This window comes from Phytophthora sojae (assembly GCF_000149755.1).
Source record: "Phytophthora sojae unplaced genomic scaffold PHYSOscaffold_3, whole genome shotgun sequence".
NCBI classification, from domain to species: domain Eukaryota; phylum Oomycota; class Peronosporomycetes; order Peronosporales; family Peronosporaceae; genus Phytophthora; species Phytophthora sojae.
This window is the reverse complement of record NW_009258117.1, coordinates 6,921,329-6,932,369: the sequence shown is the minus strand read 5'-3', so window position 1 is coordinate 6,932,369 and position 11,041 is coordinate 6,921,329. Positions and strand designations below refer to the sequence as shown.

General features: G+C 53.4%; 7 protein-coding genes across 7 annotated transcripts; 2 read left to right on the top strand and 5 right to left on the bottom strand.

Moving 5' to 3' along the window:
• Positions 1-156: 156 nt before the first annotated feature.
• On the top strand, positions 157-942 carry PHYSODRAFT_494630 (hypothetical protein; the record flags this gene model as incomplete). The annotated part of the gene is made up of 1 exon (XM_009525911.1): positions 157-942. One exon carries the CDS (start codon positions 157-159, stop codon positions 940-942), a length of 786 nt encoding a protein of 261 aa, XP_009524206.1.
• A 372-nt stretch (positions 943-1,314) lies between these two features.
• On the bottom strand, positions 1,315-1,938 carry PHYSODRAFT_489805 (hypothetical protein; the record flags this gene model as incomplete). The annotated part of the gene is made up of 2 exons (XM_009525910.1): positions 1,315-1,612; positions 1,796-1,938. The coding sequence occupies 2 exons, from the start codon at positions 1,936-1,938 to the stop codon at positions 1,315-1,317; spliced, it is 441 nt and encodes a 146-aa protein (XP_009524205.1).
• Positions 1,939-2,319: 381 nt separating this feature from the next.
• On the bottom strand, positions 2,320-2,763 carry PHYSODRAFT_285617 (hypothetical protein; the record flags this gene model as incomplete). Its single annotated transcript, XM_009525909.1, has 1 exon — positions 2,320-2,763. The coding sequence occupies one exon, from the start codon at positions 2,761-2,763 to the stop codon at positions 2,320-2,322; it is 444 nt and encodes a 147-aa protein (XP_009524204.1).
• Positions 2,764-3,057: 294 nt separating this feature from the next.
• Positions 3,058-3,450, bottom strand: PHYSODRAFT_491300 (hypothetical protein; the record flags this gene model as incomplete). Its single annotated transcript, XM_009525908.1, has 1 exon — positions 3,058-3,450. A coding segment is annotated over one exon (393 nt), but the record flags the coding sequence as incomplete, so codon positions are not given.
• A 78-nt stretch (positions 3,451-3,528) lies between these two features.
• Positions 3,529-3,756, bottom strand: PHYSODRAFT_421776 (hypothetical protein; the record flags this gene model as incomplete). Its single annotated transcript, XM_009525907.1, has 1 exon — positions 3,529-3,756. A coding segment is annotated over one exon (228 nt), but the record flags the coding sequence as incomplete, so codon positions are not given.
• A 1,341-nt stretch (positions 3,757-5,097) lies between these two features.
• Positions 5,098-7,020, bottom strand: PHYSODRAFT_313654 (family 47 glycoside hydrolase; the record flags this gene model as incomplete). Its single annotated transcript, XM_009525906.1, has 6 exons — positions 5,098-5,292; positions 5,375-5,611; positions 5,682-6,012; positions 6,097-6,167; positions 6,236-6,361; positions 6,451-7,020. The coding sequence occupies 6 exons, from the start codon at positions 7,018-7,020 to the stop codon at positions 5,098-5,100; spliced, it is 1,530 nt and encodes a 509-aa protein (XP_009524201.1).
• Positions 7,021-7,346: 326 nt separating this feature from the next.
• PHYSODRAFT_494835 (hypothetical protein) lies at positions 7,347-11,024 on the top strand (the record flags this gene model as incomplete). The annotated part of the gene is made up of 7 exons (XM_009525905.1): positions 7,347-8,048; positions 8,172-8,693; positions 8,760-9,121; positions 9,239-9,585; positions 9,694-9,947; positions 10,044-10,283; positions 10,401-11,024. 7 exons carry the CDS (start codon positions 7,347-7,349, stop codon positions 11,022-11,024), a joined length of 3,051 nt encoding a protein of 1,016 aa, XP_009524200.1.
• Between the last annotated feature and the right edge of the window lie 17 nt (positions 11,025-11,041).

Sequence of the window (11,041 nt, the reverse complement as noted above, 5' to 3'; positions counted from 1 at the left end):
AACATGCTGCAATTCGTGTGCTACACACAAGTACCACGTGGTCCACGCCATTTCGGTTGACTGGAGGAGAGGCTGTCGTCGTGGGGAGCTCCCTTTGACCCGGCCGCGGGTATTCGTTCATTTCGCCCCGAAGAAGCAGAGGAACTACTGAAGACAATGGCTGACGCTGCGCCTGCGCCCGCTGGAGAACGTGGAGGATTTGGCCGTGGCCGTGGCGGCCGCGGTGGCCGTGGCCGCGGACGTGGCCGTGGCCGTGGCCGTGAGGAGTCCAAGGAGTGGGTGCCCGTGACCAAGCTCGGCCGCCTGGTAAAGGAGGGCAAGATCGGCTCGCTCGAGGAGATCTACCTCTTCTCGCTGCCCATCAAGGAGTGCGAGATCGTCAACTACTTCCTGGAGTCGTCGCTCAAGGACGAGGTCATGAAGATCATGCCCGTGCAGAAGCAGACCACGGCCGGCCAGCGCACGCGCTTCAAGGCCTTCGTGGCTGTGGGCGACAGCAACGGCCACATCGGCCTCGGCGTCAAGTGCGCCAAGGAGGTGGCCACCGCCATCCGCGGCGCCATCATCCTGGCCAAGATCTCGCTGGTGCCCGTGCGCCGCGGCTACTGGGGCCGTATGGTCGGTGCCCCGCACACCGTGCCCAACAAGGTGACGGGCAAGTGCGGCTCCGTCCGCGTGCGCCTCATCCCGGCCCCCCGTGGTACCGGTCTGTGTGCCGCCCCCGTGCCCAAGAAGCTTCTGGGCATGGCCGGTATTGAGGACTGCTACACCTCGGCCCGCGGCCACACGCGCACCCTGGGCAACTTCGTGAAGGCCACCTTCTACGCCCTGCGTGCCACCTACGCGTACCTGACCCCGGACCTCTGGGAGCAGCACACGTTCGGCCCCTCGCCGTACCAGGAGCACACGGACTTCCTGGCCAAGACCGCCATCAAGAAGTAAGCGCCTGGCGACTTGCGTCTCTGATGCCTTGGCATCGGCAGTGGACTCTGTTCTGATCAAGCAACGGACGATTTGAGGAAGCGCGGAGTTTGGTTTAGCGGGGGAGGAAAGCGTGGATCTGAAGCGCTACGGTGCGACGGTGTCGACCTCCCCCATTTGTAGGGATTGTGGCTCGGGGAGAGCGTCGGGGCGACGCTACGGTGCGTAGGTGTCGACCCTGGGCTGCGTCAATACAAAGAAAGCAAATGCGTCTTCTACTACTACGGCATTCTTCTGTTTACTTCTATGTCTATTGCTCACCGTCCTCCTATCAACACGTAACTGTAGACTTGGGCTTGCAACAGGGATTTTGTCATCTCTACGCTATCGTATCTACTTGTCCTTCTTGGACTCGTCGCTGTCCTCGGGCGTGCCGGCGATCTTGTCGGTGTGGTGGTCCTTGATCACGCCGACGCTCTGCTCCAGCAGGAACGACACGATGGGCGTGATGGTCTCGAGCTTCTTCTGCAGCACCGTGGCCACGTCGACTATGCGCTCCTTGAGCGCCTGCACCTTCTTCTTGTTCACGGGGGTCGCTTCCTCGGCGCTCTTGAGCTGGTCGCGCACCGCCTTGAGCTCCGCGCCGGCGACCAGCACCACCTCGAAGGCGAACAGCTCGTTCATGAAGGACCTGCAGCAACAGCACAGCAGACAGTAATTATCACTCCACTCGACCTCGAGAAGGCGGCAACAGCAGCACCACACGTACGTTCTGGTGGTGCATTTCAACGGCATCAAAAGACACAACACAATGCAATCAGGTTAACACTCTCGTCATGCAGCAAGCAAGGTTCCTCTTTGCTGTCTTTCGTACCCGAGCACTGGCTGCTGCACCGCCGACTGCTCCGCGGCCGTCTTCCATTTGCGATAGAGGAAGGTGAGCACCGGCAGCATGAGCAGCAGGCCGTGCCACAGGCCCTTCCAGTACGCGGTCGAGTCTTCCTGGCACAGTTCCATCGTATGTGTGTGTGTGTGTGTGTGTGTGTGTGTATGCGCGCTGTCGCGGGGGTTCCAGAGTGGCGAGAGCAGGAGGTGCTGGAGTTTGGTAGTGGCTGATCCGTCCAGTAAGAAAATTGTGCAAATTGCCAGCTGGAACCTCACATTTTATAATTTTTTAGTGGAAAGGCTCAAGCTGTCTTGGGTCACCCAAGACAGCAAAGTTGGGTTGGGTGATGGCCCTAAGGCCCTTACCGAATATTTGGACTGCCATGGGTAACACGAGCTCTGTTCATCCTGTTCAGCCGCAACAACAGAGAGAGCATCGTGCATTTTACATTTTTTTTCTGGGTGTAAACTTGTCACATTGATCGACGATTGCAATGCATTCGAAGGAGTATATTACGGAACCATGTTCGCCTGCGCTTCTGCTGCCTTCACTAGATGCAGATATTTCTCGTACTTGCGGTACACGATGTACTTCTCGTTCTTCAGAAGTCTGGCCCACTTGCCGCTCTTGTACGCCTTCTCCACGCGAGGCGCGAGTTCGAAGTACTGGTAGACGCTCTCGGGGGTCTCCTTGTTCCTTGCCCAGTCTTTAAAGAGGCTCAAGTACTGGGTGATCGCTGGGTCGTCGAATGCTCGCTCCTCGTCACCGATGCTGTCACCTTCCGAGTCGTTTCCAGTTGCCTTCCCACTTCTTAAGAGTCTGCTAGAACCGTCGTTGGTGGAGTCGGCGACCACATGCGAGAGCTTTGTCGGTAGGAAGTCCGAGTTGGCGGAGACGCCATCCCAAGCTGCCAATAGGGAGGACACAACAACAAGCAGAACGCAGCTCCAACGCATAGCGAGTCGTCAACGTTTGCCAAAGTCTTGAGCAAATTGCGAAATGAACTCCATGCCAAACCAGTCGCTCACACGATAGTGATCGAGAAAAGATTAATTTCATATACAATTCGGCTGAAAACCACGTACCATAGGAGAAACGGATGATTTCCATGTACCTCGGCTGAATTGCATGTGGTCGCTGTTAGATCGAAGTTCAGAGTAAATGTTACCATTGTAAAGTGCAACGAAATGTATTATAAAGCATGCTTAACAGTTTCTTCCACTGCTACTGTCCCGCAACCGCAACACCGGTCATATACGCGGCGTTGACGGCCTTCGCCAAGTCTTCGATAGCAGGTGCTCAACAACGCCATTGTCGAATGTCACTCGCCAGAAAAACACTCCATTTCTGTTTGCCCACGAGGACACCGTGCCCACGTAGTTGGAGTACTGCATCTCGCCGTCGACTGTTTCTTGAAATTCTTTCGAGCACTTCCAGTTCATTGCCGGCCCCGGTTGCTCCGTCAGGATCCGCACGAGGCGTGCCACTGCGATATAATGCTCATCGTCTCTGTCAAGTGCACGGCGCACTTTCCGCAGTCTTCCGGGTGGCTTGCGAGCCGGGAGTCTTTTCAGCAGCTTTGCAAGGTCTAGGCCGTCTCGTAGAGCTAAAGTGGCCAAGACATGACTGCATATCCATCCTGACGTGTAGTGAGCTTTATAGTCGCACGAGAACCAAACGAGGTTAGTAAAACAAAATAAAATAAAAAAACGTTTAGAGCTCACCTCTTCGACTGCCCAGCTTGGGGAATCCCAGTTGTGCCGATACTCGAGCGCCTGCTTGATCTCCACCTTGTGTAGTGACAAGTAGTCCAACGAGAAACCAGACGTGGTTGCAGCTTGTTGTAGGGTGCCCGACAGAGATTTCTCGTAGATTCGAACGCGAGCAGCATCGACGCCGACTCCGTGGATGTTGCCATTACCGACAACGTAAGTTCTCGCGTTAAAAAAACGGCAATCGGTCTGCGAGGGCCCGAGCGTGTAGTGAGTCGATACCTAAAGTTTTTCTTGAAGAAGAAACGACATGGACTGTAGGTAGGCGGTAGGTATAGGTAGGGGAACTTCGTTAGGAGAGCTCTATGGAGCGGCAACCCTCGCATTTCTTAGTAGCAATATGGATAGGACTGGTTTAGATAAAGCAACTCATACTACGCGTAGTGTTCTGCGGCACAGGGTCGACACTACCCAACAACGGGAAAGGTTTGAAGCCTTTCATTCTTCGGTCAAGGGGCTCGGCGTGGCGTGTAACACAAGAACCCCCCAACTCTGAAGCCTGCGAAGACTTGGGCCCTATATTCGAAGATACGCTACTCCAACAACCGGTAATAATTTGTTCGGCGCGACCACTATCCAGACGCGCCGAGTTTGTGCGAGATCGACTCCTCGAAATTTCTGCGAGGCCGCTGCTCCACACGAGCCTTGACGAACTTAGTGTGTCATAGAGTGGCTGGGGGCGTGGTTAGCGACCACGAGAGGGTGAGGGGTCTATCAATGACCTCTTGGTCGTGGAGTGGTGGCCCTGGAGTGGACCAGATGCTTGCGTCAGCACTGGGAGGGTCCACGCTCACCCTTGTACATACATTCGGGTTTATAGAAGGCATGAGGACGGGCCCACAGAATAGTTCGGGTTTCCGGCTGCCTAACAATTTCCTCTCTCTAAGCCGGTCTCTGTTGGTCCCCCGAGGGCAACCTATTTAACGCAACGGTTCTAGCTCCTACTTACATACTAACCTTCCTTCCGAGTGGGACTCTGCACAATTGTGCAGCGTAGTAGAAAGGAGCGACGATTAAAGCAAACTTCGTATGATACAAGCGCAATTACTTTAGAGCTGCATGTAACCCGTATTTAAGTTTTGCAAACCATAATTAGACACTAAAATTCTACTAACCACAACTAATCATTATTTATGGACCGCGTAACTGTTATTTGTGGAATATGGTACGTCGTTTTCAACACGGGGGCTCATGGTATCCAAGCGTACCCGTTGACTTCTGAGCTCGATCGTGAGTTTGGCTTGCTGCCGCATGCCTTCACGTTACCCCCGCATCCTTCTGCCGCAGTGAATCTTGATTGAGGACGCTGTTTCCGAAATTCGAGTCAACAGCTCGATGACACTGGCAGTGCCCACGGCGGCAGCATTTTGTGCGTATCCATCGTAATATATCGTAGTATTTTTACGATCTACTCGAACGGAAACGATAGGCAAAAACTCTAGCCTCATTACGAATAAAAACTAAAAAGAAAACCGACTGGTACACATGAACTGACCATACGTGGCGAGTATCCCCTGCTTACCGCCACACTGGGAACGGATGTGCCTCCGTGTTGAACACGATTTCGTCGAGAGGTAGAACATCGTCGTCCGAGAAAAGCATGAACAGATACTTGAGCGTCTCTGCGATGAAAAAGCTCTCCATTCCGCCTTGCTTGGTTGTCGGCGTGCCGTTCCAAACATCGACAGTACTGCGGTATCCACCCGCTGGGACCTAATGTGAAATGCACACACGCAGCAGTCGTTAGAAATAATTACTCGGCATCGTACGCTAAATCGTTCTATCCGCTGCGAACCTTGCTGTACTTCTCAAAAGCCTCCATGATCATCCGTCCGTGATCGCGGTACATTTCGTCGCCTGTAACTCGGTACAGGATCATTAAACTCTCCACAGTTTCAGGCCGCAGGATGTTGTAGTCATGCGAAGGAAACGTAAACAACTCGGGGTTCGTTGCTTGGATGCCTTCAGGGTCGGTTACGATGACAAATTGAGTTATCTCAGGGGACAAGTGCGACGCAGAATGAAGATACATCTAATAGACGAATGCTTGTTAGTGGATCGGTAAGTACACTCCAGACACGCATCAGATTTTAGCAACACACCCGGACACATGTTTCTGTGAGTTCTTTGGCGAGCTCCAGATGAGAAGTCGGCATACCGTGCGTGTACCCAAGGGCGAGCATCCCTGGTACGAAGCAGGTTAAATGCTCCATTGCAGACTCTAGATCGCCGGTGACAAGAAGCCGTCCAATAAATGCGTAATTCGACGGGTAGGAGTATCCAACCAGCTTTTCTTGGATCCCTGCCACAGCCGTGACATACATATCTCTCATCTGGTTGTCCTTCTTGCCCGAAAGTAGCCACTGCTTGAGAAGGTACTCGTAGTAGCTGTCACCTAGAGCCCCCACAGAGATGACGGAGCCTGGTTGGGCCCTATGCAGTCCAGCACGACAACGAGTTTTTACAAATGTTAGAGTGGATAACAAAGAACAGAGAAACATGTAAAATGGTACGTACATCATAGAATTCCAGTCCATCATGACCGGAATCAAGCCATTTGTGTAGCGCTTCTCGACTAGATCGACCATCTTCATAGTTTTCAGAGAGGTTTCATTAGTTCAAGATACTCGGTCTTGGGTTTCGTATCATCACTCACGATGCTGTTGATGTGGTTCACTTGGAGCAGGAATGAATCGTCGTTTGTTGTGTGCGCGAGGTACGCGAACTCAAGCTGAAAAGTCCCCAATTCGGACAGAAGCGGTTCTTCATAGCTCAGATGGCCCTGCAATAGTACGAAATTCCAGTCATTTGTCAGCCACTTTACCTCAACACGAGCCATTCACCCGCTTAAGCAACCTCAACAAGATTCACGGCACGACACGGGACGTGGTTTGCGCATATAAACCCCATCTGGAGAGCTTTGCCCAAGCTTTTAGCGATGTCAAGAAAATGCTGTTCACCCGAGAGGTAGTACGCGGACAGCAGACCCCCAAGCGATCTGATGGTAGTCTCGAAGAAGCTCACGGATCCACCTTGGAACATGGTCTCGCTCAGGTTCGCCTTTACCCACGCACTGGCCTCGTCGAACTCGTCGTGAAGTCCCATAATAAAGAGCGTGTCTAGCGAATCGACCGTCGTCAGAGCCATGTCGTGGCCGTACACACTTCCAGGCTCGAGGCTCGGCATACTCAGGTAGTCGTGCCAGTCTGCGAACTTGCGGTATCCGTGCCACGCGTGGCGCGTCATGTCCACCACCTTCCTCTGGTCTTCATTGAACGTCTCGGCTTGCAGCTTGTAGGTCTCTCGTAAACTCGCAGAAAGTTGGTGCCGTCCTGCACGTAGGAACTGACGGTGCCCCCCGTCGCCAGTCATCGCTGGCAGGTAAATGAGCTGCGTATAAGCCAGAAGAACGAGACTTAACACCGCCAGCGCTGCCACCATCGACCACAGCAGCCTCTGCCCAGCCCCAGGCTTCGCGTTAACCACCGTGCCATTCTGCATCGCAATTGTCCCCCAGTTGCCCCTCGATTAATGCTGGAAGATTTCAACGCGACGTTCCGATCAACTGACCCCCACGGTCGATCTTTCACTTTTACACGGGATAATTGTATGTCGTCACTTCAACCGGGGCAGTTGAAAAGGGACAACATAAAGCGACCATCACTCCTGCAACTTCAACTTGCCGTTCTAATTGTGGCTACCCTATTTTCCGCCGTGACACGCTTTATGCTGTCGCTGCGCACTCCCCGCGGCCCCTTACCAACCAGATGACGTCCGCCCGCGAAGGCTCGGGAGCTGGCGCCATGTTGGCGCGCGCTCGTGACCTGCACCGGAAGCTGCTGGAGCGCGTGCTGGTGCGCAGCGACTCGCAGAACGTCAAGGACGTCTTCCGCCGCTACGACCGCGAGCGAGCCGGAGTGCTAACCGTCGACCAGTTCCGCGCGCTCGTGCGGGACCACGACTTCCTGGACGCCGAGGCGGAGCTGCTGCTGCGTCATTTGGGCGCGAAAGACCAGCAGAGCGTGTCCTTCCACGCCTTCATGGGCGACGTCCAGCTCGGAGCAGAGCAGAATTATCCGTCTAAGAACAGTAATTCCCCTAAGAAGGTGCAACAACTCTCACAACTGACGGAGAAGAAGAATGTGCAGCCGCAGACTAAAGGCAAAGCGAAGACTGGAGCGAAGAAGCCAGCGGTTGAGCAGGTGCAGGACCCCATGGAGGCCATCCGAACGAAGCTGCGCGAGCGAGTCATGGGGCATAGTAAGTCGATCCGTGAGGTCTTCATGGAGTACGATACGGACGGTAGTGGCTTCCTGGACTACGAGGAGTTTGGCCGCTTTATGGCCAAGTACAAGTTCGCACCTGACGAAACACAGATCATCGTGGACTACCTGGACCGAGATGCCTCTGGAACTATTGACTACGACGAATTTGCAGCGGGACTGCTCTTTTATCGGCCGCCTATCCCCGTAGCTCCGACACAAACCGCGTCCTCGCCTGCCAAAAGTATCGATAAATCGTCGCCCCCAAAAGCAACAGCGCAGTCTCAACCTGCACGAACTTCTAGACCACCAAAGCAGACGGATCTTCAGCAGATTCTAGACTCGATCCGAAGCAAGTTCGACGAATCGATGAAAAGATCGAAGCAACGGACTGGACGAGCGCGTGATCTGAAAGCCGAGTTTGACAATTATGACGTTGACGGCAGCAACAGTCTCGATCACCAGGAGTTCGGTGCTTTGCTCGTTGGACTAGGCATTAAATTGAAAGCTGCTGAATTGCGGACTGTGCTGGAGGAAGTCGATCCTAAAGAGGAACAAAGAATTGACCTCCAAACAATTGTAAACCTGTTAGGCATCCAAGGACCCGCTCTCAAAGGTAACAAGGGGTTGAGTGAGGGCCAGCGGCGTCAAAATCCGGTCTCGAAGGGAAATAACGCAGCACTTGCAGCATTCAACAAGTATGACCGCGATGGTAGCGGCGAGCTGGAATACGAAGAGTTCCGACGCTTGATGCACGAATCGGGAGTGAAAGACGACAAGGAAATTGACGCTTTGATCGATGAAATTGATGAAGACGGCAGTGGCTCCATCAGTTTCGATGAATTTGCGGGGGTCTACGAGCGCAGGATAAAGCGCTCTCCTAAGCCAAACGACGAAATAGCGTCAGTATTTAGCAAGTACGACCGTGACGGCAGTGGCGAATTGGATTATGAAGAGTTCCGACGTTTAATGAGCGAACTTGGAGTGAGAGACAAAAGCGCAATTGATGCTATAATCGACGAAATCGACGAAGACGGAAGTGGTTCTATCAGCTTCGCCGAGTTTGCTCGAGTATACGACCGTAGGATAAAGCCGTCTTCGAAAATGGATGGGGAGGTAAAAGCTGCATTTAGCAAGTACGACCGCGATGGCAGCGGGGAGCTGGACTACGAAGAATTTCGCCGTATGATGCACGAGTCAGGAGTGAAGGACAGCGAAGTAATTGACGCCTTGATCGATGAAATTGACCGAGACAGGAGCGGTACTATCAGCTTCAATGAGTTCGCGCGAGTGTACGACCGTAAGATAAAGCCATCACTGAAAAGCACAGAGCAGGTTTCTGGGCGATATAAAGATACTGATAGTGGTGCTACTACGCGGCCAGCCCAAACAATGAGAAAAGCTTCCCAAGCTGAGAACGAGCAGAGTATAAAGACGCGACTTGCTGCGCTACAAGAACAAGAACTGCAGTTTATGGAGCGAGTGCTTCGTCACCACAACTCGATAGAAAATGCCTTCCTGGAGTTCGATCGAGAAGGACGCAACGAGATGGACTTCGAACAATTTCGGGACTTCATGGGTCAGTATGGCATCACAGACGAAGCGAGTATATCCATGTTGCTCAAGCGGCTGGACGCAGATAACTCCGGGATGATTGATCTGCAAGAGTTCCTGTCAGTGTTCAACGAGCAGCGTCTAGCTCGCTATAAAGGGGGTGGAAAGACCGTTGCTCGAACTGATCAGCGTCAGAATGGTGAAGGACAGCGTGCTATCAAGAGAGGAGTAAGATCTGGGACTATTCGCAACTTAAATGAAGCTTCCGAGGGCAGAAATGTCAGCAAAATCAACAAAGCTGCAAGGTTACGGGAGCTGGAGGAAAAATGGATTCGTGGTGCGTTGGCAGCTCATGACTCATTACGGTCAGCGTTCTCAGCTTTCGATAGAGACCAAAACGGCGATCTATCTCGCGACGAATTCCGGAAACTAATGAATCAATTCGGGATCCGCGAGGAAGAGGACATCACGTCGCTGATGAAGAAGCTGGATGCTGACGGCAATGGCTGCATAGAGTACGAAGAGTTTGCCACTATTTTCCACGAAACTCGTGTGAACAAAGATCAGGAGAGGCGTCAGAGTTCTACAGCAGTCGTTCCTCGTCAGAGTTTAGTGGCTAAACCCGTTGCGCCAGCGGTCGAATCGAAGAATGCGCGTGCGCGTCTTCGAGACCTTCAAATCAAGTGGATGAAGCGTGTGCTGAGCTGCCATGACTCCATAGAGACCGCGTTTTACCAGTACGATGAGGATGGCAATGGGGAGCTGGACCACGAGGAGTTCCGCCACTTTATGAAGCGCTACGGCATCGTGAAGAACGACGATATCGACGCATTAATCCGAAGACTGGACACGGATGGCTCAGGAACGATCTCACTCGACGAGTTCTCCGTCATATTTAATCCACTGCGCGTGAATCCAAGCAGCACTGCCGAGGGAATCAGCGCGATGGTGGCTGCCGCCCCAGAGGAGATTTTCGATGAAGAAGAGCTGGAATCTATCCTGGAGATCGAGCGCGAATTGGCGCAGAGGATGGCGCACCAGACCCGAGATTTACGCCTGGCTTTCCGTAAGTTTGATACCAACGGCAATGGCTTGCTAGAGTACAAGGAGTTCCGAAGCGTATTGAAGTCATATCGACTCCCGGAAATGGAGATCCGCAAGGTTATTCGCCACCTTGACCGCGACGTGTCTGGCTTTATCGACTACAAGGAGTTTATCGCTGGCTTCGGGGCGTTCAAAGAGAGCGGGGCGGCTGCAGGAAGCCCCACCCAAAAGAAAGCTGGTAAGCGTGCGTCTCCAGGGAAGGGGCACTCGAAGCCAAAGACTCACTATCGCCGTTCACCTGCCAAGCCACAGGCTCAGTCCAAGACTCCTTCCCTCGAAGCGCTCAAAACGACGATGCTTGAGCGGATACTCGCGATCCACGGAACCGTGCAAGGCGCCTTCCGCGAGTACGACCTGGACAAAGAGGGCTGTCTGAACGAGGCCCAGTTCGTCAAGTTGGTGCTGGACTGCAGGTTTTCACGCGACGAAGCGGCTCGACTTCTCGATGTGTTCGATCAAGACCAGTCCGGGACTGTCGAGTACCAGGAGTTCCTGGCCCAACTTGTTGTAAAGGGGAACTCCTGAGTGGAACCCCAGCGTAA